Source organism: Charadrius vociferus, unplaced genomic scaffold (genome assembly GCF_000708025.1).
Source record: "Charadrius vociferus isolate BGI_N301 unplaced genomic scaffold, ASM70802v2 scaffold7, whole genome shotgun sequence".
Lineage (NCBI taxonomy): Eukaryota > Metazoa > Chordata > Aves > Charadriiformes > Charadriidae > Charadrius > Charadrius vociferus.
Window position 1 is genome coordinate 263,361 of NW_009649308.1, and position 27,667 is coordinate 291,027.

Below are 27,667 nucleotides of genomic sequence, written 5' to 3' on the forward strand. Positions count from 1 at the left end.
CGGGTTTCAGCCTCTTGCCACCGCCACGAGTGACTCGGGGTGTCGTGGCATGGCATGGCAGCCACGCGCTGTGCGGTTCCCACTGGCTCACGCTGCGCCAAGCGAAGCCCCGAGTTGCGGGGTGATGGCCTGCAGAGCCCCCCCCACAGAAGTGCCCTGCGGTGGCAGCATACGGGCTGGGCACCCACCGTTTCGTGTTTCTCCGTGATTTTCACAGCGAATCGGTTCTCATTAAGAGAAATTGTAGCTTTTCCAGCACAAACAGAAGCCCAGGTGCCTCAGCTGAGGGCTGTTCAGAGTCAAGGACCGCAGGGGAAGTGGGAGCTCTGCTGCCTGACCAGATGTCCCCCGGCCGGCCACGCTGAACCCAGCGGTTGGGACCAGTTCCCGGCCATTAGCTTCAATGGTTTGGTGGGACGATGCGGCATCATTGAGTTGGAGCAAGTTTTTAGTTTTTGATGGATAGTGCTTAGCTTCTTCACTTGAAGATAAACCTTTTGGTTTTTTGTCTTGCAAACTTCTAGTCTACAAAAATACTAATAATTGATTTTCTTTGCCCTTTCCTTCAAGTGTGGTGCGCTCAGTCTCTTTTCCTTTGGCTGAATCATAAATCGATCCCATTTCAAAAGTGAAATGATGGTAGCGGGCTTTATGTGCGAAGAAGCATTGACTTCTTGCACATTTAGCCAGTACAACTGGTATCACTGCAAACTCAATGAGAAAAAATATCATGATAGCTGTAATCAACGTTTTCTGCACTTGTCCTCAGAATTTGCAGCAATACTTTCTGCTATTTATTTTTCTGTTGGAAATAGCCTTTGGCCACATTTTGAAATTTAAAAAATCATAATTGTGGTGGATACTCTGAATTGCAAATACAGAGGTGTTTTTTTTCTGGCTTCTGGATCATTGTTAAAATCCATGTGGGTACTATTTTATCAGGCCATTTAATTTAATTTCTGAGGGTTTTTTTTAGATTTATAATCATGTTTTTGTACCTACTTCTGTAATTAGTCTCCTGTGAACTTTCAGTGTCTGTGTGATTACATTATGCAGATTAATTTAGCTTTTGCAAAAATAAACGTTGTGTTCATAGGTTTTTAAATATACAAAATAAACCACAAACAGCTTCTTCAAAATTTGCATGCAGTCATGTAATTCCTACTTGTTTTATTTGACTGTCTCATAGATGCTAAACTCCTGCAATGAGTTAGGCATTGATAAGTTATTGCTTTGAGTCCTTGAGAATTCAACCAGAAGAAATAGTCCGCAATTCACAGAGGCTGGCCACGTTTTCTTTATTTCATCTTGCAACTATCCTGGCTCGAAACGCTGCTGTCACTATCCCCAAAAGCCGCTAAACTCATGGTTACAAAATTGTACTTTAAGGAGGTTTTCTATAACACTTTGTAGGGTGTCATTAAACTTGGAATTTATCTGGATTAAAATAGATATTAATTCCCATCCGTAGCATTGATGGGTATTGGAATATCAATATATGGTGATTTTGGCTTTTTTGGTGTAACTGTAGCAGCTCGTGAAATGCTGTGACATACAGCAAATCCAGGGAATGGGAAAGGAAGAATACAGCCCTTTCCTTCTGATTTGTTGCTAAACATTCCTCATCTTAATAACACAGAAGAAAACTTCACTGTCAGAACCTGGTGGTTCAAGTGACGGGATTTGTGGATACCTCCCAAATTTCTAGCGGCCATATTCTTGCACAAAATCCACATCACTATAACCATTCCCTGTGCTCCCGTACTTTTGTCTGGAGGACACCTAAGAAAAATCTGGCAGTTTTGTTGGCATTCTTACGTGAGCCTTGCACACTTCACAACATTTTTTTCAAATGATAGTTTGTTATAATTGCAAGCTTGCAATGGCTGTTCTGTACGTATTTCTCAGTGATAAAGCCATGTGGTCTAAAAATAACTTCAAGGCCTCTCCTCCCTGCAAAACACAGACTACAGAAGGTTTGCTGCTGCTATTGCAGATTGAAGAATTTGGAAGATGGGTAACTTCTTTTCAGTCGCCAAAATACTTGTTTCTGGCTTTGAACCGTTTGCTTCAGTCTTCGTTTAAATTCCAATTCTCCCCCCCGGCTCTTGAATGCGGAACGAGTGTCTTCTGTGCCCCAACAGCCCTGTCGCCTCCCAGTTTATTCGTGGATGAGGCACTGAGAACCTGAGGCTGAAGGCAGCAGAAGATATATTAAAACATGGGAATTACGCCTCTCATCGACAAACTCTCTGTGTTTCCCCTACACAGGACTTTTGAAGTAGCACGTCTGTCGGCCTCCTCCTGGGATCACGGAGATGGGATTTGCAGGAGTGAAAAATCTGACAAAAGATGAAATTAGATCCTTAATCCTGTAAACCAGGGACTGGCAACCTTCCATCTGTCAAATCAAAGACTGGGTTTTTTTTGCCTTTCTCAGCTAGAGGCCAAGCGTGCTTTCAGGAACCAGTCCCGGCAGAAGCTGCCCCTCAGGAGGGAAGATTTTGTGGAGCTGCTGGCGGATGACGCCGTGTTTCCCTCCAAGGCAAACAGAGGCAGGGGCTGGGTGCTGTGCCGACTCATAGTCTCTCCAGCTCTGTGGCGTCTTGCTGCCTTGCGCTGCTCGCAGCAGCTTTAAACGGCCACGAGTGCCATCTAAGAAAAGCTCCAGCTACCCTTCAGTGTTTCTGCTACCACAACATCTTTGTAGGTTAGACAGCACTTTGGTTTTGAGGACAAAAGTCCACCTGCCTTAATGATTTGCCGCTATCGCTAGCAAAGCTGTTAGAACAGGACAATCTCAGAGATTTGATTGAGGAGAAGCTCTTAATGCACCAAAGCCTTAGTAATACAAAGCCAAAAAGCTTGCTCATGAGGTTCCTCAGCCATAGCTGGTCTACAAGCAGCTTGTATTGCCATTAACCGAAGAAGAAGGGACAAGGAGAACCAGCTTCGAAGAGGGAGATACTTATCTGGTTCTTGGCCTAAATGAGATGAAGGGAGAGACTGTGTGGTTAAAACCACTGGCCCGTGAGTCAGGTTGTCTGTCAAAGGGTGCTCAGGAAAATGGTCACAGCCTAAGTGAAGTGTGGATGGGAAAGTGCATTGGCATATCTCAACTCTTGTGTGGACACCCTTATACAGAATTAAAGCACCTCATTCCAGTTGGCTTGCTTCATTCTGAAAGCAAAATATAGTAAATTGAATTATCTACTTCCAATCTAAAGAATTTTATTTAATTGTCCTGTGGTTTACAATGCGGACAAGCACGAGTTGGTTTTGGTAGCGGAAAGAACAAGCTCATAGCCTGAGCTGCTGTGTGCCCTCCTGTTTTGGCAATTGTGAAGTAAATTACTGTCCAACTAATGAGAACCTGACTCTATGCAGATGCATTCAATCAGAAATACCTTTGTATTTCGTGACCTGAGAATATATTTTCCAGGAAGTTTTAAGCAGCGCATTAACACCGTCGAATTTCCCGGTGATGTCAATCAAGACAAGTAGCCCTTGTCCCTCTCTTGGAACATTCCTGCATACAATTGCCACTCAATTACCACCAGCCACTTAATCAAGGACATGTTTTCCTTCAGAAAGCCTGTGGCTGAGGGTTGCTTTTTCTTTCTGTTGCCTTGTGACCGCACCGCCTGGCAGCCGGTTCTGTTAATGAATGGCACTTGGTAGGAATAACCCAAGGCTTTGCCCTTTGCCTTGGTGGCTGCAGGAAAAGCAGAAGCCGGAAAAAAAAAGTGGAGGCCAAGAAGGAGTGGGAGGCAGAAAGAAAAGTAGAGGTGGTGGGAGGATGAATGGCAAACTAGAGGTTGAGATAAGGTCGAGGCCGAGAAGGGCTGCGTCTCCCGTGTTAGGACCTTCTGGGTTTCGCTCCCCTCCCCTGACTCTCGCTGAGCACTTCAGAGACCTGAGGCTTTTCTGTGTGGGAGCAGAAAAACCACCCGTCGCTTCTGGGAGCAGCTCTACTGGCTGCTCACTTTCTGCTCGCTTCTCTGCATTTGTTTCGCAGGGATTATTTTTAGATAAATACTCTCTCAAAGCCATCGGATGCAACAAGAACCATCTCAGTTTGAATTTTTACTGGCTCTACAAGAACCCCCTATTCTTTCCTTTGTAGAGAAGATGACTTTATCACAGGTATCCCACTGGGTCTGATGGGTTGTGTTTAGGAATGAAGCTCACCTGTAGCACTCTAAACGCTACCAGAGTTACACAGGACATAGCTGAACCAGAGCACATCCACCAGGAAAAATCGCACCATTTGTCAGGAAAAGGAGAAAACTTTGGGAAATAAATGGTATTTTCAAGTCTCCACTAGAAACAAAACAGACTTTAGGGGTGAAAAACTCTTTAAAGGATCCTGACTGGTCCCTTTGCGTTCCTGATCTTTCTACTCAACATTTTTACTGTGCCTTTCTAAGGAGCCCAGTGAAAAGTAAGGCTGGAGTCCCGTTGCTCTAAGCAAGAGGTGAATATTCATTAGATTCAGGAGTATTTCCAAGGTGCTTTTCAGAAGTGGGATTTAGTGGAGCGTTATAAGGTGTCCTGGACTGTGTGTGCAGAGCCGGTGCAGGTCCCCAGCCCTTTCGTCTCTGTCCCCAGCCCTTGGCATGTGCAACAGACCTCAGAGAGGCAGCACTGGGATTTCTGCCGCTTTGAACATAACATGTTTGCTTTTTAATGACTTTATAATCCAGCTGCAGAAAACACCCTCCCTGTTCACTCTGTATCTGGGGGGCAGGTGACAGCAAGGGGCACCACCTCAGCTGGGCTGGAAGGTTGTGCAGTGGCTGCAGAGGGATGAGGCACCAGCAGGTTCCTCATCTGCTCATGCCCTGGCATGGAATCACATAGCCTGACACAAAAACCTTTGGAAAAGTTTCCTGTCATATGTATGGACTATTTCCATATATACTAAATAAGGTTGGGTGATATAAATAAGCCGAGATACCTGTCTTCCCTGGGTAGACTTCTCCCGTGTCCAGTTAAAGCCACGGGTGTCCCAGCCAGCTCCGCCGTGTCTGCCTACGCGTGGAATTTGTTAGGATGTTTTACAGAGGAATCCAGACGCTGTGCTTTAAATGAGGATAAAGTTTAGACATTACTCATTTCTGTTTGACTGTCAGCTCCCTTGGGCGTGATGAAAGCAGCAGTGGGTCCCAGCTATTCAGCTCGCCCCGCTGTTGTATCTGGGGCTGCTGTGATTCCTGTGTAGTGTTGCCAGGACCTTGGAGAGGATGGAAATCCCGACAGGAGAATGCGGCCACTATGCCGCGGGGATTAGAGTTCAAAGTGCTTTAGACCACGGTGCCCAGTTGTTGTCTCCAGCTGACAATGACCAGCAAAGTCCACAGAGACACAAGCAGTTTAATACAAACCTATCTTGGGACTACTGCTTGAGGTCTGCTAATTTTCCAGCTCCTGCTTTCGACACTTTAACCCCTGCAAGCCAGGTCTTCTGTTCTTCTCCTCTGCATTACAGGGATCAGTGATGGCCCAATTTTTGTTCCTTTTCTATCCATTGTCACCGATAGAGCCCTGGTGAGGACTCCTTGGGAGTGGACACAATTTAGAGAAGATTAAGGGAGTGCAATGACAGCAGAGGGTCACGAATGCATGGTGTGGCTGAGCGATGCTCATGGGAGCCGTGAAGGCCCTGGAGGAAACCTGCGCCAGCTGTAACACTACAGCAGGAAACTCAGGGCCAAGGCAGTATGAGAAGGGCAGTTACCGCTAAAAGGCAGGCGAACACAACCTGCCGTGCTCAGGAAGACTGCTCTGGCGGGAGAGGATGGAGAAGAATTGATTTATCCTTACGCACACACACCTGCAAAACAATACTGTCCTTTTCTGAGAACTCGGCTTTAACTTGCTGGGGGACAGTGGCTTTGACCTGAGGAGATGCTGATGCTAAATACGAACAAGGCAGTCTGCAGGTAGATAAACTAGGTGGACAGTGAAATGGGAACTAGATTTGGAAACAAAAATACTTACTTTTAATTCTCTGTGCTGTGTAACTGAGATGAATTTTTCTGAAAAACCTGATTCAAAAACAGTAACTAGAACATTTTGCCTGGCTCATTTCCTTTAAGAGTATTTACAAGCGCCCAACAGAGTGAGGCCGCAGGAACAGCACCTAAAAGACGAGTACAGCAATAATAAAGGCAGGACTTCATCATCCTTCTCGGGTACGTAGCAGTATGGCTCCTCCCTTCACATGGGGACATTTGACTGATCCTGGAGCACCTATCGCCACCGCTGTACAAATAATAGCAGTGTGCTGTGAAGAAGTAATTCCTTTCTGACTGGGTGCTGATTGCCCACTAGATGGTACCAAGCATTGACTCTGAAATTGCTGATTAAAGCGCCTGCTGTCAATAACATTTTCAGGCTCCGGGGTTGTTAGAAAACCTCTTGGCTTTTCCATTTTTTTGATCCCTACCCAGCTTTATAAATAGGTGGGGGTTGTCCCATTCGGTGTCATCGTTAGTTAGTTCAGCATGGGAAATGGTGGGATGTAGATTAAAATAATGAGCCTGGAGGCACAGAGAACGTGTGTGAGTCTCGACTGCTTGCTGCCTTTGCTTGAGACAACACATTCCACCCCCATACAGAGAATGACCCAGTTCCTAAGTTTTTTTTTTTGTGTTGGATCTTTATCAGATTTGGCTCTTATAGTTCCTGAAGGCTTTGGGGCACACAGAAGGCACACATCAATGCCTTTCTCCCCGAGAAATAGACAGCAGTTCATCGTGCCAGGCCAAACGTGTGCCCAGAGAGAAAGGGATATTGGAAACGTCATCTGTAGCTGGGAAACTGTTTGCCTTGCTCACATTTCTCCCTTGGTCTGGCGTTACGCTTTTGCTGGGCTTTCCCCTGCAGACACACCACGCAGGGCAGCAGAACCGATGGCAGGTCGCACGCTGTCACCTCTTCCCCAGCAGAAGCGCAAATGCCAGGCAGAGGCTGCGACTTGGCTGGAAACATGCACCGGAGCTGGTCAGTAGCTCAACTTGGCTCATCCAAAAGGGATCAGGCAGGAGTTTGCTAAGAGGTGGGGGGGTTAAAGCATGTTCCACCTCTCCCCTGCTTTAGGGGCAGGAAGGTGTCCTGCGGGCACCAGGAGGACCACACTTTCCCCAGCAGTGCTGCAGTGCCCAGCGCCAGCGGTGAAAGGGTGAAGCGCCGCTGGAGGTGTTCCCCTCCCGGAGGGGAATTAAGCATAAATACCCATTAACACCACAAACCCGTGCCAAGTCAAACAGTTCATTTCAAACCTGCATTTTTGCTGCTTCGTGGCTTCCTTCATAGCCTGGTACTTAACTGCTGCAGAGTCCAGCGACGTTGTGGAGTCCTTACGCTGTGCCCTTCCAGTACGGAGATACGTGCATTTCTATAGCGACAAAAATAGGGGGATTGCTTAAGAACAGTGTTTTGTTCAGCTAAGAATAGCCACATTTCCCCAAAGTTCTTAAAAAAAGACACAAATGCTAGTTTGGATATTAAGATTAATATATTTAATCTTTCTTGTTTGTAAAACAAGACATAAATTTGTGTATATATATAATTTATATATATATTTTTATTTATATATACTATATACAGACAATAAAAAAATTTTCCTCTGTATTAGATTGAGAGATTCATGGAGGAATGATACAGGCTTAATGGGGAGCTCAAAGAAACTCAGAGTTTCGCAACAGATAATTCACGGGGGAAAGAAAAACACAGCTCCCTGTTAGCCTTCAGCATTTTAACAGGCTTTGCCCACCGTGGACTGAAATCCAAATTGGCTCTTCCACTGTATATTTGCTACATGGTTCTTGAAAGCAAGAGGCTGTCCCCACAGCAGGATCCTCTCTGCCTCGCGGACAGCAATGGCCAAAGTCCGGGACAGCCATGGGCCAGGGGAGGTTATTGCACTCGGTAGAGGATGCGCGTGTTAAAAGCACATTGTGCATTTCCATAACTCCTATGGAAGAACAAGAGATTTCGAATGTGCGTATTTATAAAAAAAATAATAGAGATGGGAAGCGACTGATCGTACGAAGATCCCTGATCGTCCCCAAGCACTGGGGCCAGCTGGCTGGGTTTGACAACCGGTCTCACTCCTGGTGCCGTGAGGCCGATGCCACGATCTCACTTTCCAGCCGGAGGTGGGTTGCGATGGGGAGAGGCGCAGGGACCCCGGCAGGACCCGCTCTCCCCGTGCACGCGTGAAGTGCAGTGGGCGGCAGGGTAAGGGCAATGCAATGTGTAACCTTGCATTTTTCTCCTCGCTCTGTTTTGGAGGATGGGTGACTGCAGTGAAGCACCAATTAAGGCAGTCTGATTGATTAGGTCTAGAAGCTAGACTGGGAGGAGGAGGGGAACCTCTGGGTGCGAAGGCAAGCAATTAGGAATCATTTTACCATTCACCTGGAAGTGAAAAAAAAAAAGACAATCCAAAAACCCCAACTCCAAATAAGTAACCGTCGCAGAGTACTAAATAATGCTTCTTATGGCAGTCAGTCTGGTGGAGACGGGAAAAGGACCCCAATGCCCTGGGCAAGGAGGGCAGCTCCTTTGGCTGATGGCAGTAGCACTGCCTGGCTCGGGGGCAAGCGGTGGCTCACAGATCTGGGGTTCCTCCCTAATGGGCATGGTGAAAGCAAATAGCAAAGGGTTTGGGCTGAGCCTTGGAGGCACAGACCTGACCTCTGGAGAATGGTCTGAAAGAGGTCTCCTCTCAGCTGCTAGCCCAGCTTCTGGCTTGCAATGGTCAAAGATCAGCCTGGGCTCTTTGTGGGCTCTTCAGCATGGACACAGCCATCCAGCAGAGGAAGGGGAACATAGAATCAAAGAAACATTTAGGTTGGAAAAGACCCTTAAAACCATTGAGTTCAACTGTTAACCGAGCACTGCCAAGTCCACCACTAAACCACATCCCTCAGCACCACGTCTACACGTCTTTTAAATACCTCCAGGGATGGTGACTCAACCACTGCCCTGGGCAGCCTGTTCCAATGCTTGACAACCCTTTCAGTGAAAATTTTTTTCCTAATATCCAATCTAAGCCTCCCCTGGCACAACTTGAGGCCGTTTTCTCTTGTCCTATCACTGGTTACTTGGGAAAAAAGACTGACACCCACCTTGCCTACAGCCTTCTTTCAGGTAGTTGTAGAGAGTGATAAGGTCTCCCCTGAGCCTCCTTTTCTCCAGACTAAACAATCCCAGTTCCCTCAGCTGTTCCTTACAGGACTTGTGCTCCAGACCCCTCACCAGCTTCGTTGCTCTTTGGACATACTCCAGCACCTCAATGTCTGTCTTGCAGTGAGGGGCCCAAAACTGAATACAGTATTCGAGGTGGGGCCCCACCAGTGCTGAGTGTAGGGGGACGATCACTCCCCTGGTCCTGCTGGCCACACTATTTCTGACACAAACCAGGATGCTGTTGGCCTTTTTGGCCACCTGGGCACACTGCTGGCTCATATTCAGGCAGCTGTTGATCTACACCCCCAGTTCCCTTTCTGCCAGGCAGCTTTGCAGCCACTCTTCCCCAAGCCTGTAGCGTTGCATGGGGTTGTTGTGACCCAAGTGCAAGACCCGGCGCTTGGCCTTGTTGAATCTCATACCATTGGCCTTGGGCCATTGATCCAGCTTGTACAGATCTCTCTGTAGAGCCTTCCTACCCTCAAGCAGATCAACACTCTTGCTCAACTTGGTGTCATCTGCAAACTTACTGAGGGTGCACTCGATTCCCTCATCCAGGTTGTTGATAAAGATATTAAAGAGAACCAGCCCCAATACTGAGCTCTGGGGAACACCACTTGTGACTGGCTGCCAGCTGGATTTAACTCCATTCACCACCACTCTTTGGGACCAGTCATCTGGCCAGTTTTTTACCCAGTGAAGCATACATCCGTCTAAGGCTTTACTAAAGTCTAGGTAGACAACATCCACAGCCTTTCCTTCATCCACTAAGCGGGTCACCTTGTCATAGAAGGACATCAGGTTAGTCAAGCAGGACCTGCCTTTCATAAACCCATGCTGACCGGGCCTGATCACCTGGTTGTTCTGCATGTGACGTTTGATGGCACTCAAGATGATCTGCTCCACAACCTTCGCCGGCACTGAGGTCAGACTGACAGGCCTGTAGTTCCTTGGATCCTCCCTGCTTGCACGCATGAAGCCCTCGCCTTTTGCACAGGCAGTACGTGCGCTCAGGACTAGGGCACTGATGCCTAAGGTGTGAGTAGAGCCTGCTAGGGTGACCTAGCTCTGCCCCAGGATTATGGCATGCTAGGGCTACTTCCCATGGTCCCCCAGGGCCCATGCTAGGACTACTTCCCAAGCCCCAGCATAGCAGCAGGGACCCGCATCCCCAAGATCCCTTCTGCTGCTAATTACGTTGCATTTGGGGGCCAGGAAGACCCTGGAGACAGAAGAGCTGTTTACGTGGCAAGAGACTGTTTTGGCTCCAAACCGCTCAAGTGAAGCCAGGAGATCTCAGCTCAGTTCCTGCTAACTCACTGGCCCACCACACACCGTCACAAAGGTCTTTGCACAAGCGAGGCCCAGAACCACATGAAACCAAACTAGTGTGGAGATGGGATGACTGTGCCCCCCAGGTACCGTCACTGACAAGCCAGCATGGGAGAGCAAGCAGAGCAGCTGCTTGAGACCCCTGACGAGCTGGTTGCACAGCTTGCAACAGGGCATGAATTTACCCTTCAAAAACACCATCAACACAACCATCCATTCTGCAGAGATAAAAAAGCATCTTTGCTACCTCAGACCCCAGTAGCTGTGGGCCTGTAGACACGCATCCTCACCAGACCTATGTGATTTGAGAACCACTAGCACATGGCCCAGAAACCACAAGCCCACACTGGCTTGTTGGTTTTCATAGCTGGCTTACTTATTGATCAACGTCTTTAGAGAGCGCGTGAGTGTGCCCATGACAGTGGCAACCGTGGCTGACTGGCGGGCAAGCTGCTCCACCGTCTGCTGGTGGCTCAGCGTTCTGGCCGTAGACTCCTCCGCAGCCTTCAGGAGGAAGGTGTAGTTTCTCACCACTTCCTCCACCTTTGTCAGCAGCTCTTGGCGCTGAGACTCTGAGCGCACGACGTACACCAGCCTCACAAATGTCTCGATGAGGCTGCTTAGCACCTGGAAGCTGCTCGTGATGGCGGAGAGCATGTGGGTAGGACTCTTGTCGACGGCTGCCACGCGGCGGCAGGATGCCCGAAACTCCTTGAACTTGAGGGCGAGCTCTTGCTTGTACTCAGCCAGCTGGGAGATGTAGGGTTTGCAGTCCCGAACGTCAGGGCTCACCACACACTGCCTCAGGATGGTCAGGAGCTCGTTGGTGTCCAGCTGCACTTGCAGAAACCCATTGGGAAAGCTGTAGGCATGACCTCGAAGGGTGTTGATCTTTGCCAAGCTCCCCTCAAAACTGGAGGTCCTTAAATCTATTTCCTGGGTCTGACTGTCATTGGGACTGCTGCAGGCTGTTGCATCTAGGACCTGAAGAGTCCTGCTCATGACTGGGACCATCTGATTGTCCAGCTTCATGCCCGGGAGTAGCTGCATGGGGATGGAATAGGACAGCTCATCCTTCTCACTCCCATCATCTGCAACATCGCATTTCCTGTAGTAGAAGCAGTACCGGATGGAGCAGCACTTTTCATCCTCCATGTCTTCATCCCGCAGCTCAGCAGGACTTGGATACATCTCCTCCTGGACAGAGAACACTGCTGACCCCTTCTGGTTCTTTTTCTCCTGAGCTATCTGAACATAGGAGGGGTCAGCTGCTCCAGAGGCTTCCAGGATTTTGCTCTTCAGAACAGGACAAAGAATGCTGGGCTCAGGCTCTTTCTGGGGGACTTTCTGCTTGGTTGTATAGATGTTCTGGTAGATGTCAGAGGACAGGGACGTCCTATCAGTCTTATCTATTTCACTGACGCTGTAGCGACGCAAGAGCTTCCTGTAGTGTGGAGCACCCATGCACTCCCCCCGGGAAGCGCACGTTGTCAAACAGGACACGCTGTTCTCTGGATCTGACCGGTAGTCTCTGGACTCTAAACTTGTGGATCGTATCCGCTTGCCTTTGGAAGGGCTGCTTGCGCTTGTCAGCCTAATGGCTTCTGCCCGCTTCTGGTCATCGGTAACTTTATCCCTCCCTCGTCTCTCCAGTTCTGACATCACCAACTGGTTAGGGGGTGGCCTCACCCCCCTGCAAATCCGCTTGCAGTCGCAGCTGCGCCTTTGCTCCCTGGACATCCCTGGGACTTTTTGGACAGGACTGCTCCTCAGCTGGCAGCTGCAGCGCCCAGGGGCAGGAGGGTGCAGATACTCCTGTGGTGGAAGGTCACCTTTGCTCTTTGGCTTAAGCAGCTCTTCAAGGAATTCCAACTCATATTGCCTCACCTTCTGTAGCTGGGCCTGCCTCTCATCCGTCTCCTTCTTCAGCCGGGTCGGAAATGTTGCAGAGAACAGGTTCCTCAACCTGAAGGGAGCTTTCGGAGCTTTGGGTTTAGCTGGGACATCAGCATCTTGTTGGGTCACCTCCAGGACTTTTTCTACTTTTTTGGAAGGCACAGTGCTGATCTGCAGGCTCTCGGATCTGGGCACCAGCTGGATTGGCGCTTTGGGTTCCTCACTGGTGCTCCTGAAAGTGCTGCCAGGTGATGGAGAGTGCAGATTGCTACCCTCAGCTTTTAAGCTTTTGGCTGAAGTTTCCTGTTGCATTTTCTGTCCTTGGTTTGAAGGAGCTGTGTGTTTCTGAAAGACGAGGCTCGTGGTTTCCCCACCCGCCTTCTGACCTGGCTCTCCGCTTGTGGCTTTTCCTGGAACATCTCTACTTACTTTTTGCTGGTAGCTTTTAGAGGCGAAAGTCTTACCGGGCATCATTTCCTCACCTGCTGGGGTGAGGTGGAAAGCTTCAGCCTTACTGCCATGACCTTCTTTAGGACTTGGAGAAACTTCACAGTGCTGCTGCGGAGAGAGTTGCTGCTGCTGCTGCTGACAGTTGCATAACGTCTCTGCAGTTTGGGGACCTCCTTTAAGTTTCAAAGGCTTGCTTCTGGCTGATGCACAGCTGCTGGTACCATTCATGTTCTTGTCTTCTTTTGAGGCTGCTACCACTTGGGGAGCTGAGCATTTTGCATTTGCCACTTGCTGCAGAGCAGCTGCAATGATGGCTGGAGTGACACCACCTTTTTGATCCAGGAGGAGCTTGGAGCTTGGCTGGACCTCTTTGGGCATCTTCTCTTGTAGATCCTGTGACTGCTCCCTGCTCAGGGCTGCTGTGGCATGCAGAGATACCTCAAAGGCAGCTTTTGCGTGGCCTGCACCTTTGCATTCAGGGCCTGGCGCTGGAGCCCCCCTGTTCTGCTCGTTAAGCTGGGGGGTCAGCACCGGCTGGACAGCCAAGGTGTAGCTCCGCTCAGCATGCGGCTGCTCCTCTTTGCTCTTGCAATTGGTAAGGTTGGGGCTTTGGTGAGAGAAAGCTGGCTTGAGGGAAGGGCTCGCCTCCTGGCGGCTGAGGGTGTAGGGTGAGGTGAGAACAGCCTGGGCAGCACAGCTCTGGATTCGGAAAGGCAAGTCCTTTCTGGCCAGGAGGTTTTCTTTGTTGATGTGTTGAGCGAGGAAGTAGGCTGCATTCTGATGCTGCTTCATAGCAGAGACCATCTCCGAGACATCAGTTAGCTCTGAAGAGTTGGTTTCATGGCCAGAATCCAAGGATGACTCAGGAGTGATGGCAGCCAGGACAATAAGACCTGAAAAGGGACACAAAGAAAACCCCACAACAACACTCACACCACACTGCTATGCCAAGGAGAGGGGAACTCCATGTGGCAGGAGGGTCCCAGGAATGCAGGAGACAGCATCCCATAGGAGAAATTTTAGTGACTTCCCACAACTAAGTGTTAATGCTTTTAAGAGAGACCACTTGTCAGTGCTAAGCTGGCTTGCTAGCTCAATTCAGCAAGAGCTCTTGGCCCGGGAAAAGGTCCTGGGAAGCTTTCCAGTGTTAGCGATAGCAGAGCTACAGGGACTTGTCTGGAGCAAGATAGAAAATGGGGCAACAGCTACTCTGTCAGAGTGAGTAGGGCAACCAAGGCGGGGAGAGGGACAAAGGACTGTGCTGCCAGCAGGCTGGTCCCAGAGACACCAAACTGGCAACAGGTTTGCCCTGTGAAGGGCTCACACACTGCAAAACCTGGGTGGGAACGTACAAAGACTGAGGGTCGAAGGTACCAGCTGAGTGGGGTCCCTCACAGCAGGGAGCAACTCATGCTCACAGTACTGGTTTGTTAGTGCCTCACCCCAGCATCGTGGCACGTGGACCATGGCAGGTATGGGATAACCAAGAGACTCCTTCAGCCATTGTCGGGGAGAGGAGTCCCACCTCAGCTTCTTAGAAATCTTCTGAGCAGTAACTTGACTGCTCCTGCTAGAGCTTGTTGCCCCAACTTAGTTTTTACTAGAAGCTGCTCCAGAATCACATATAGGGTGGGAAAAAGAGACTACAGGGAAGAATGTACCATAGGAAAGAAAGGGTATAGGGAAAAAAGAAGGTCACAGTGACTGAAATACCTGCTGTCTGCTGTGGCGGGGGATGTGAACAATCCTCTGAAGCAGCCAGGGCTTCCAGTGCCTGCAGGGTGGACACCAGGGCGTCATCCAGCTCTTGGGCATGGTCTCGGACCGTCCGTGGTTGCACGGTGTCTATCAGCGTGACAGGGATCTCGTCATAGAGGATGCCACAGAGGTGCCGGCCCTGCTCCTGGCTCTGGGCAGCCGCCCGGCGCTTGGGGTCATCCTCATCCGAGCTGTTGTCTCGGAAGCCGGGAGGGGGGGCGGCAATGGCGGGGAGCAGGGATGTCGTCTCGTCTTCTTCCTCATCGCTCCCGGGAGGAGGAAGCGACATCAAGTCCACCATATTGTCCCGGGCGCTGCCAGGCTTGCCCCCCTTGCATGAGGCCAGCCGGCTCTTGATTTTGGCTGGGGAGGACTCGCAGTAGAAGTGCGAGGTGTCGCTCCGCAGGTGGGTGTCTATGGTGTGCGCCCTGGCCCTGCTCACGTGCCTGTCTTGGTCAAGGCCATCCGGGTCATACTCATTAGCTGCCCCATTGTAGCCTTGGCCAGAGCTTTTGGAAGTGGGGTCGGATTTGGTCCTGGGACGAGTTTCCTCAAAAAAAATCAGGTTTTCATTGATATCCGTCCTGCTCTCTCTTTCCTTCCTCTGCTCTCGCATATGCAGGTAGCAAAAGCTGATGAGCTCCGAGTCTGACGCCCTGGTGGCTGGAGCTCCGGCTGCTCCGGTGGCAGAGCCACCCACCAACCCGCTCTCTTTCTTTCCCGTGTGCCCCGCTGCGGCAGGCCGGTGCAGGTTGTGTGCGTTGATGTAATCTAAACCAAAATCACAACAGGCACATTAGCAGCAGCACTCAGGAGAAGGGAAAACAGCATGGGGAAGCTCCTGCTCACCCTGGAAAAGCATCCACGTGCTCTCTGCCCTCCAGCCCTTGGCGTGCCGGACTGCAGTGGGACACGCATGCTCCCTGCGGCACAGCCAGGCCACCTGGGTGGTCTTTTGAAAAATCATCTTCTGCAACCTGCTGGGCCTATCTGCCAGTAATGAGTGTAGGGAGAAATGTCCTGCATATGCAGATCACAGAATTATAGAATGGTTTGGGTTGGAAGGGACCTTTGAAGGTCCTCTATTCCACCCCCCCTGCAATGAGCAGGGACATCTTCAACTAGATCACGTTGCTCAGAACCCTGTCCAACCTGATCTTGCGTGTTTCCAGGGATGGGGCATCTACCACCTCTCTGGGCAACATGTGCCAGTGTTTCACCACTCTCATCATAAAAAATGTCTTCCTTGTATCTAGTCTGAATCTACCCTCTTCTAGTTTAAAACTATTACTCCTTGTCCTATCGCTATAGGCCCTATTAAAAAGTCTGTCCCCATCTTTCTTATAAGCTCCCTTTAAGTATTGAAAGGCCGCAAAAAGGTCTCCCTGGAGCCTTCTCTTCTCCAGGCTAAAAACCCCAACTCTCTCACCCTGTCCTCCTAGGAGAGGTGTTCCCTCCCTCTGATCATCTTCATGGCCCTCCTCTGGACCCACTCCAACAGGTCCATGTCTTTCCTGTACTAAGGGCTCCAGAGCTGGACTCAGTACTCCAGGTGGGGTCTCACCAGAGTGGAGCAGAGGGGCAGAATCACCTCCCTTGACCTGCTGGCCATGCCTCTTTTGGTGCAGCCCAGGATACAGCCAGCTTTCCGGGCTGTGAGTGTATGTTACCTGCTCATGTCCAGCTTTTCATCCACCAGCACACTCAAGTCCTTCTTGTCAGGGCTACTCTCAGTGCCTTCATCCCCCAGCCTTTATTGATACCAGGTGTTGCCCTGACTCAGGTGCAGGACCTCATACTTGGCCTTGATGAACCTCATGAGGTTCACATGGACTCACTTCTTGAGCTTGTCCAGGTTCCTCTGGATGGCATCCTGTCCCTCAGGCACGTCAGCTGCACCACTCAGCTTGGTGTCATCTGCAAATCTGCTGAGGGTGCACTTGATCCCACAGTCTCTGTCACTGATGAAGGTATTAAACAGTACTGTTCCCAGTACAGACCCCTGAGGGACACCACTTGTCACTGATCTCCATCTGGACATTGAGCTGTTTACTGCTACTCTCTGGTTGCAATTATACAACCAATTCCTCCTCCACCGAACAGTCTGTCCATCAAATCCCTCTCTCTCCAATTCAGAGAGAAGGATGTTGTGGGAGACCATGTCAAAGTCCTTACAGAAGTGCAGAGAGATGACATCTATCGCTTTTCCCTTGTTCACTGATGTAGTCACTCCATCACAGAAGGCCACTAGGTTGGTCAGGCAAGACTTGCCCATGGTGAAGCCATGCTGGTTGTCTCGAATCACCTCTCTGTCTTCCATGTGTCTTAACATCATGGAGAGTGGCTTGGCACCTACATCAGCCGATTCCCTCAGGACTCTGGCATGTACCTCGTCAGGTCCCATAGGCTTCTGTATGTTCAGGTTCCTCAGGGGGTCATGAACCTGATCTTCTCTTACAGTGAGAGGGACTTTGCTCCCCAAGTCCCTGTCGTGTGGTCCATCCACTTGAGAGGTGTGGGGAGAGAGGTTGCCAGTGGAGACTGAGGCAAAAAAGTTGTTGAGTACCTCAGCCATCTCCTCACCTGTTGTTACAAGTTTGCAAGTCATGTTTACCAGGGAAGGCAGGCTTTTTTTGACCTTCCTTTTCCAGCTGATGTACCTGTAGAAGCCCTTCTTATTCTCTGCGTTCTTTGCCAAGTTCAGCTCGATCCACACCTTGGCCTTCCTGACCCCATCCCTACCCCATCCCTACCACCAGGTCACGTCCCTATACTCTTCCCAGGATACCTGTCCCTGCTGCACTGCCTGTGCATTTTCTTCTTGCTCTTTAGTTTGACCAGCAGGTCTCAACTCAGCCATGCTGGTCTCTTGCCCTTCTGTTCTGATTTCTTACACCTGGGAATCGAGAGCTCTTGCACTCTATGGAAAGTGCCCTTAAAGATCTGCCAGCTCTGTTCTGCGCCCTTGTCCCTGAGGGCAGTTTCCCAGGGGGTCCTATTGACCAGCTCTTCAAACTGATTGTGGGCTTGAAGGGATTTCAGGTGGTCATCTTGTCTGTACCCCGCCTCTGAGGCAGAAAAACTGTAACTAAAGCAACCTTCATAAACGTGTGTGATGGAGGGGAGCACATTCCCATGGGCAGCTTTGTATGCACCACACTTGCCTTGGCCTCCCCACCTGAGTGCGTGGGTCTCTCTAGAGGAAAGGGGTAAGCCCTGAGGGATACCACGTGTGTTGCCACCAAGAGCATGGGGGAGCTGCTGACACTTGAAGACAAAGGACCTTCTGGTTCTGAGACATCAACCCCTCCCTGCAATAAGGAGAGAAGGGAAGGGAGGAGGCAGAAGGGAGAGGGACGTACAGAGATTTACATGGTGGACGTGGAAGATGGCCAGCTCAAAAAAAGACCACGTGGGATCGAAGAAGCTGACATGCCTTTTTTTTCCTAAGTCAATAAAATCTGGATTCCCATTAACAAAGAGCTGTTGAAAGTGTTTTAGTGACGCCTTTAGGTATGGCTGGGGTGTAGTGATGATGGAGGCCAGAAGAGCCTAGAGGGTGGCTGGACAGGATTTAGAAGCAGTTGAGGTCCAGTCAGCAAAAGCCCTGTGACACACTGATGGAACAGGCTACCTTGTGTGGTTTGCTCCACCGTCTCAAAAATGTTTACATGCTATAGAGTTTAGTCATATAAATTTCATAAAGTTAAATATGATGACATTTATGATAAGAAAAAATTGACCCTAAAGCTGTTTTTTGGGAGGAATTAGATCAACGACACCATGGACCAGCAGCACAACTGATCAGTGCCCTTTTACAAACAACCTTTAGATGTAAGAAATACCGTCCCGTTCCTCCCTCTCCATCTCCCCATCCGTCTCTTTTCTTGACTAACCACAGCAAATTCCTTTAACCTTTCCTGACAGGTCTGTTTCCTAAATGTCTCGGTTTTCTTACTGCTCTGTGCTGGCCACCTGGGAAAATGTCTTGTTTCTGTGCTGCGTGACAGCAGCAGGGAGAGGAAGCAAGATGCCAGCAGCTTGCTGGGAGGCAGAGCTGGGCAGAACCAGAGGAGGGCTGGTCAACCCAGCGGGCACTGAGATGTGGGGACGCGGGTGCTCCATTGCCAAGCCACCAGCCACAGTCAGAGGGCAACGGGAGCAGCCTGGCTGCACGCACCGATGAGGACCTTCAGCCTCAGTCTGCCAATTCACACGTTATATATGGCAAGAAGGAATGGTTGTCACCATTTTTGCGTAACGTTGGCCAGACCAAGCAGTTTTCCTCAGGAGGCTGCTAAACGTGGTGCAATATTGCCTTTCGGGGAGACATCCAACATAGCTTGGCTGACTTTAAGAGACAGACGCCCCCTCCCAGTCCCTTGTCCCTTGCCGCCCATGGTCCATGCGTTGTTTCTGTCTGGCTGACAGCTATCGGATCAGGCTAGCTCCAAAAGAGCTCCCTGCCCCTGCTGGTAAGCATTTCCTTGCACAGCCCCCCCCCCTTGCTCCCTCATGCGAGGCAAGCGACTGAAATATTGCCTGAACTCCTGGCCAGTGGTCCAGCCCTCAGGAGGGGCATCTGTCTGCATTGCAGGTTGAATTGTGCAGCTGTGTTGCGAACGGCTGCCAGGGGGATGCAGGCTCCATCTTACCAAGTATAAATTAAATCGAATAAATCCTAATTAAATTCATTAGCTCAACAAATTGGACAATTTGTCTCCCCAAACCCACGTTTGTATTATACTGTTCATCACCTGCAATGCTGAAATCCCAATCAAAACAATATCTCTCTCATTTATGGACATACCAGTGCTCAGAAATGACAGCTGTGTGAGTGAATGCAAGGCTGCCGCAGCTGGGGACATGCGTTCAGCGCTGGGCTACGGTGGGGCGGCACGGACCGAAGCAGAGGCTTTCCCAAAGCCAGAGACCTCTGATGGGTCATGCAAGCAGCTTGCTCTGCTCGGACAGCCTCGCTGGCTGCCCACGCTGAGCCAGAGCCTGTTGCTGAATGAGGCCAAAACCCTAAAATCCATAATCCAGCTGCTGGATGCTCTGGGGGAGAAGGTCCTGATGAAGAGCTGTGAGAGCAGCCAAGGGCATGGAGCTGCTTGGTTGACAATGGTTGCTGGTGGGAGCAGGGAAAGGAGAGGGCAGGGAGGGGAATCGCCTGCGCAGCTCCGGCACAGCACAACCCTTCCTGCGGAGGGGAAAGGATCTGGCATACGGCTCTGCAGGGAAACGCGGAGAGATGGATCTAACTGACAGCATCCGGACAGAGCGTTCATTTCTAAAAATGTCTGCAGTTCAGCAGGAGGTTTTAATGGGCCTCAGGCAAGATGGATGTGCGCCTCTCCTAGGCAAAAAGCATGGGCCAGGGCTCGATTTTACATTTAAGATTCTGGCACAGCCTGCCTGCAGCCTGGAAAGTCAAAGCCTGGGCTAACTTGATTCATCCCAGTGGGGCTTTCTCATCGTTCCTGCAGAGATGTGTTAATGATCAGCAGTCCCTGCTCCCTGTGATCCGCCTAGCGCCTGACAGCTCAGCCTGCGGCCATGGTGAGACCAGAACTATGTGCAGACTTTGTTTTCTCAATATACACTAAATTCACTCCTCCTGAAGGATGCCCGAGTGGCTGGGCTGAGTGTGTTGGGTGTGCAGGGAAACCGTTCCCCTCCACTGGTCAGAGAGGTTTTTGTTGCACCCCTGAGGATAGACCAGGCCATCCAGAGAGGGGCTAACCCTTTGGTATGAAGACCATGAATCCGTTGCTCCATCATTGTCCTACCCGCACTGTGACTTCTCCCCACACTCACTCCAGCCCCCTGCAGAGCGACATTGGTTTCTTGAGGCTGTCAAGAAACGGGCAAGGTCTACTACCCCTTTTGGCATAGGTTTGGACCATGCCCACGAAACAAAATCTCCCTGAGCAAAAATCCTGGCTATTATCACTGTTGCTAGAGTGTGAAAAAGCACCAGTCACACGTCCTGAGACATCCCCTGAGCGACCAGGAACTGTGGGTGCCACCAGCCTCCCTCCGAGCCCCTGAGGATGTTCTGGGATGCTCTCTGCTTCCTACCACATTCCTCTGACTCCCCACAGCCATGTGTCCCTGTAGCCCATCTCAGGGTGACATGACCCAGGGAAGGACCACTCTCATGACAGCCAATTAGGTTGGAAACACCCCCAAATATTAGCAAGATATGACTAAATGTGTTTCTGTAGGGTGCCCAGAGCAGAGAGCACAGTATAAGAGGCACAGATGAAGAAAAGAAAGGAAACCATGCACGTATACTTACACCAACATCACCTGCCAGGTCTTTCCCTTGATTCACTGAGGTTGCTGCAGATGCTTTCGTGATGCCTCTTGTGAGTGTGTCCTCCCACATGTGCTATGTCCGTGTCCGGGTGCCTTCCTCAGACCTCAGAGGCACTGAGTCCTTTCCCAAGGATGCTGCTAGCTCTCAGCACTCCTCCCACCTCCCCCAGCTAGTCCCATCTTGGGGAGGCCGTTTTGACACTCTGCCAGCTACACCGAAGACCTGTCACAGCCCTCTGGAGCTGCAGTGTCACTTGGCAGGTCTGGGGGCAACCTTCCTGAGTCAGCTGGGTTGGTATTTTGCCTATCTCCAGCCACTGATCCTTTATTTTATATTGCCCTATGCAAAACATATTTGATGTGAACACCTGCATGGAACAACAGCATGTGGCTCATGGTTGGCTCTTGTTTGAAATCACTTTTGAGACTCATTGATCATTCTGAGGGTGACTCACACCTGCAATCCATCCTCAAGGAACAGAACATTGGTGCCTGGTGGGACAGAACCTGTCTCTAGCTGTTCGGGTCTCCCGCTGTGCCCAGACCAACCCCTTGCTCCCTGCATCGGGCTGGCCACCTGAAAAGCGGGGACACCCAAGTTTCATTCCTGATTTAGGAAATCATCAGAGCAGCCATGCTGCCTGTGCTGCCCAGACCCCCACCGATGAAGGCAGCAGTGTCCAGAGGCAGCAGGAGCGCAGTCCCTGGCTAAGTGCCTACACTCACGTCGGTCTCCAGAGCCGGGATGCCGGCCAAGGAGCGTGTGCTGCATCCCTGCAGCAACGCACAGGCTGTTCTGTGAGGACCCAGCCTTTAGCTGGCAGCAGTACAGGTCTTTTCAACCGGCACCTCCTGGATCTGCTCTAGGAGCTGCCAGAACAATGCTTGCAGCGAGCGTTTAGGACCCAAGCTCACACCACAGGTCAGAGCTTATCCAAAAATGAGGACTTGTCTCCTTGCTTCTTGTTTTCCGGTTAAAAGGGGGTCTGCTGGCTTTGCGGGGGGAATGGGAGCAGAGGGGAGATACCAGAGAAACACTTCTCCTCTCTAATGCTGCAGAGCCCTGGGCAGAGGGGGGAGGAGGAGGAGGAGGAGGAGGAGGCGGCTGGGGGAGGGGCTGGCACAGAAAGCAGAGGCTGAAACGTACCTGCCTTGATAATCTGAGGTGGGGGCGGCTGGCTGGGGGCCCTGGAGAAGATCATCTTCTTGGAGTCCACCAGGAGACGGCAGTAGCCTGCGATCAGGCAGGCAAAGTTGGTGGCTTCAGGCCACTCCATCAGCAACACCAGCGGCTGGAAGGCAAGAGAGGCAAAGCGCATGAGGGCCACGCGGCTCAGCTGAGATGGGACCAGCGCTCCAAAGGGCTTGTTGCCGGAGCCCTGCACTGGTGTAACCGGTGAGCTGGCTGGCACTTTTAGCACCCACACAGGGAAAAACAGCCAGGCGCATGCCCGTGCTCCAGATCACCCACCAAATCGCTGCGCACAAGAAAGCGACTCGCTGCAGCTGTAATTCCCACTCGTTGACTCCCCTGAGGATGATGGAGGAGGCTGAGCCCCACAGGGCACAGGCTGTGCATGGCAGGTCCCCCATGCAACTGGCTTCTGATTGTCTCTCTGCGTGCCAATGCTCTACCTGGAAGCACCAGTTTAACCATTGGGCCTTGGGGAGCTCAGGGAATTTGTGGGGTCTCCAGCTGCCAGAACCTCTGTTTCATTACAGGCACCATGTCGCCCTCCCATAAACTAAGACATCTGCTTCCAGCAAGATGCAGAAGGGGCAAAACCCCGTTACAGACTCCCCCAGCCACCACTCCGAGCCTGTGGATCTTATTTAAACCTAACCCTTTGGAAAATTAAATTTGTGCTTAGGAGCAGATGGTGTTTTCTCTTTTAGGAGAGCATTTATTCGCACGCTAAAAAAGGTCTTTGCTTTAAAGAGGAGGAAAAAAATCAGACACGATCGGTGTGGCACATAGAACCTCACTGCACAATCTAGAGGCAGACACCGCAGCTCTCCGACTCCCGGCTTGTCCCGAGGAGAGGGTCAGCTAGCCCGGGGAAGCTGTCGGAGTGAGATCCACTCTTACCCGCCCAGTGAGGTCCCCTGCACTGCTGGGACCCATCTGGGCAGAGCAGCCTGTGCCAGCACAGCTCGGTTGAGCAGTCCACGTGTGGTCCGAGCCCCCAGCACTGCTCAAGGCGGACCCGTGAGATGGAAAAAAAAATTTGACAGTTATTGTATGGCAGCTCTAGCCCTCATCTACCCCTTGCACAAAGTACCCCTACCTAAAGGACAATTGCACCCAGGTACAGGGCTTATCTGAGGCACCTGGGGGAAGTTTAGCTACTGCTGTGGCTCGGGCTGTCCGTCCTGCCATGCTCGATCTCTTGCACACTGACAGCCCTCCAGGACTCAGAAGAACTCGTTTACCACATCCAGGGCAAACCAAGCCTGTTTTAAAAACCACTTAAGCCTACGCAGTGTGAAAAGCATTTAAAGCTATTTCGGTTTTCTTGTTTTATAACCACAGGAGGTTTCTGGTACCCACTGGCCGGTTCTGTGCTCAACACCAAGCCAACTCTAGCAAAAGAGCAAAAGAAGACCTGTCCTTCTTTTTCATCACGCTCTGGACCGTACAGCACAATGAACCCGGGTGTGAAGCCGTCAACCCTGGGCAGAGCCACATGTCATCCCCAAGCCACGCCAGCCGCTGGCAGGGGCTGATTCCTCCTAGGGCCAGGGTAAAGAAGTTCCCTCCCTGGCTGCTGTGCAGGACGAGAAAGGAAATAAAATAACCCGACGTGGAAGAGAAATAACTCGACAAGCAAAGGCGCCCTGCTGAGAGGCTCTGCGCCTGCCCGCTTGATGAGGCTCTTTCTGCATCATGGAAAATAAACCTGAGATGACACAGATCAAAGGGAAAGTATCAAGATAGAGAGAAAGGAAATAAGAGATTCTCCACATAGCTCGAAGGAGGCAGGCATGCAGTGGCGAGGGGGGGTGACACCTCTTAGCCCAGCTCCAGTCTTGACATAAGTGATGAAAGGAAACCACGTGTTCCAGTTCTGCCATATGAAGCATCCTTAAAACAAGTGCCTTCTACATAGGGCTAAGCCTTCTTAGGTTTTTCAAGCCATCTGTTGAATAGAGTCATTTGCGCATTTCCCCCCCTCTGTGATGCAGCAGTGAGGGTTTGAGTGCTAGCAACTAGAAAGGAAGCAAATGCTGAGGGGAGGGAGGCAATGGCTGATGAGTATCCACTACGGGGAGATTAAATGAAGAGGCCAAGGCGGGTCGAGAATTCCCTTTCAAAAGGAAAACTAAGGGGGTAGTTTCCACCACATGCAAGTCACACGCCAGAGATCCACAGCTAGCTCTCGGGGACACCAAGGCTGAGTGGCACAGAGTCATGGACCTTCACTGCCTCCCTTCAGCCCGTGGTGCAGCCCCAGTACCCCAGCTGGGTACCAGTACCTCTGAGACCCAGCCCTACGTCCGTCTTTGCTCAGATACCTCTGCTTCAGGATGCTCCCACCCACCCAGAGATGGGACCGTAGGTTCTCGCTGGCAAGAGGCAGCCCCTGGATCAGTCCTCCTGAAGGGAGACGGGACTGAGACACAACCACACTGACTGGTGTTTCTTGCCTACAAATAAAACACGTGCAATGCATCGAGACGCTGCAAGCTCCCTGCCAGGTCTCTGAGCAAGCCCAGCCTCCAGCCCGGCTTCCAGCGATCGCTGCATGGCGTGCTGGGGTTAATTGTAGCCCTCTGCTCTGAAAAAGAGCAATCTTAATACTGATTAGCAGTACAGCTTAGCGAGGGGTCTTAGAAACGATTACGCTCACATCCTGGCAAGCAAGCGGCGTGAGAGTTCTCTAATTGTCAAGCATTCAAATATTGTTATTAGGGATTAAATCACTTCAGGGGCAGCTTGAAGCCGTCCACCCGTGCTGCCGGCAGTGCTCCGGCGAGCTCCCCATGGCCCGGGAGCCCGTGCCGCGGGGGGTCTGGGGTTGGATTATTGGCTGTTTAAAAAGATATCGAATGTGAGCAAAGCTGCTGCAGTTGGGCTGTGCCTTTCCTGCGGCCTCGGTGGCTTCTCTGCTTCTCACTACCAGAGGTCTGGCTGTAACCCTTTCCCACGTGGGGTTATGAGACTGAATCTCTCTCTTCCACCCACCGAGGTAATTTCGCCGAGATTGCAGCAGCTCAGCTGCTTTGGAGACTTCCACCCCGCTGCCACGTCTCCCTGAAAGGGGCCGACAGATCTGAAAGGGATTCGTGGGGTCAAAAGGCAAAGGGGCAACATGATTGCAGCAGCATTCTTTCCTTGAGAAATCAGGCTACAAGGAGAAGCCGTCAGGGATGGCAACTAACGGAGATGTTATTTTTAGACAGCGGCAGTTTTGGTCACCCTCTTCCAGGCAGGCAAAGCAAATGTGATCTCTAGGAGACAGCCAGGCACAGGCGAGCTGAACAAACAGTGACTTTCTGAACAGTTGCATGAAAAATTTCCAACTAATGTTGCTATGGGTTTTAGATGGTAAATTCAGGGCAGCTTTGCAGGGAGCTCTAAGTAACAACAACGGAGGACTGTAGTCTGTGCTTTGGGCTTTCTTGTGATAGCCATGTCTCGTGGTGAACAGGATTGACCTCCTTTTCTTTGGAAACACGCTGCAAGGAGCAGTGATGGCTCATGCCTGTAGTCAGTGTTGGCCTGGTCCCCACGGGGCTGGGGCTCATGCAACATCCCTGCCGCCCTCCCCTGCTATTTTTTTAACTCACTGCTCAATCTCAACCAAACCTGACAAAAAGGCAGCAAGCTGAAAGAGCATAAATCTTCATCAGTTTTCTAAACCCAGTGGTGCAGTGGAGCAGAGAGACTTCTGTGAGCAGTCAGAAGCCACGGAAGGATGCAGCAGGAGCAAAAGCAGTGTCGTTCCTCCAACAACTGCTCCCTGCCTTGTCAGCACTGATTTTTTTTTGGAAGTTGCCACAAAACGCAGTACCTCTTTCCCAGCTATTAATCAGGAGATGGTGTTAATCACCGATGGGGAGAATGTTATTAATTAGGATAGCCCTCTGCTTATCCTCCCGCTGCGCACTGATGGCGTGTCTCATGCCAACCAGCCCATCCTCTTCCTCCTCCTCACCGCCACATTCTTGTTGCGACAGTGATGTGGCTCATACCTCGGTGGCCCTGAGGACTCTTGCTTTCCTGGGATGCCAGAGCAGAAATGCCTGTCTGATTTTTGTCAGGGCAGCAGCACCTTTAGGATGAAAGCTGGTTTTACACAGAAGCAAACTTACTGGGATAATCCTACTGCTCTAAAAATGTCAAACATCAGATTCCCAGTGGGATGCACAGGTAAAGGTTCATTTCTGACCTGTAATATGCCAACATGAAAAGAAGCAAATTTTAAAGAGAATGCTCTTTCCACACTTAAATGCATAACACCAGCCTGAAATTATTGACGTTTTGATCTTTCACTCATACCGGTTTTCTAGATTTTCTAGTCCTAATGAGAAAAAGACATTTTTTCACGTAAAGTTTCCTGCTTGGCAACCAGCCTCTCTGGAAAGTAAAACAAAATACATTTATACTGGATATAATAAATGAGTTTTCCATTAGCTTATTAAGGATATAGTGCTTTTTCTATTATGCCTTGCCTTTAAATCAAACCTCGATGTCCTTCTGGAGGATATTCGCTTGTTCAGACAAAGGTGAAGGTTTCATAGAAGAATGCCTGGATGAAATTTTATGGCCAGGGTTATGCTAGAGGATCTTAACAGTCCTCATATTTAAATTAATTTATGACCTGATCTATGCATGCTATAACCCTTAAGCTTATGTGCATTTCCTTTTAATCTCCCGCCTTTATCACGTACTTTGGGTCTTACCCTGCTTCCTTTCATGTAGTGCAGTAGAAAGGTGGGAGATGAATTTACATAATTTATGTTCTCTGGTTTACTTGAGGTGCACTGCCAAGTTTATATTTAATAATATAAGCATCCGGGCCTAACGAGACAGCAGTCAATTTTTCACTTGTACGTTGACCTTTCCTTCCCTCCCTTTAAGCATTATTAACTCAGCTCTATCAATACCAGGCTGCTTGTGATTAGGACCATTATTTCCCATTTGTTGATCAATAAACCTCCCGCCTTTGTTAGCGGCAGACCTTCAGGTTTCTGCAGCAGCGTCTCCTTCCTTAGGGTTTGAGCAGCCGCCACCTCAGCTGGGTGAACACCCTCCTTGTTCCCTGCACGGTCCCGCAAAACGTCACAGCGGATGGAGAGGTATACCCATAGACCGCAGACTTGTAGGTTGTCTCCTTCTCTCCACTTCAATGGTGGTGGCTGTGTCCCAGGGAAGGCGCAGGTCCAGCCTACATCTTCTCATCATACTGCAGGTGCCACCCTGGCTGGCTTGCATCTCCCTCCAGCTACGCAAAGGGCTCGCGCTCTTCCCTGGGAGATTTCTGATAACCGGAGCCTGCTGGCGCTTTTGGCATCCTCAATGTTTCTTATTTGTTGAAGCAAATTCAGGACTCCCAAAGTTACAGCACCACTGGGCTGTGCTCACGCCCGCACAACTGGATGCCCCAGGTCTGCTTGTTTGTTGATTTTTTAATTTTATTTTGTGTGCGGGGGGGGTTGTTGTTGTTGTTGGTTGGTTGGTGCTTTTTTTTTTCTTTTTTTT

General features: G+C 50.5%; 1 protein-coding gene across 1 annotated transcript in view; it reads right to left on the reverse strand.

Annotated features, from left to right (window-relative positions):
- Positions 1-10,905: 10,905 nt before the first annotated feature.
- Positions 10,906-27,667, reverse strand: part of FRMPD3 (FERM and PDZ domain containing 3) — a 30,787-nt gene continuing 14,025 nt past the window's right edge. Inside the window, exons 12-14 of the mRNA XM_009889311.1 lie at positions 22,109-22,253; positions 14,593-15,408; positions 10,906-13,772 (exon numbers count right to left, since the gene is read on the reverse strand). Coding sequence (XP_009887613.1) covers positions 10,906-13,772; positions 14,593-15,408; positions 22,109-22,253 — 3,828 coding nt within the window. The remainder of the gene's footprint in view (positions 13,773-14,592; positions 15,409-22,108; positions 22,254-27,667) is intronic.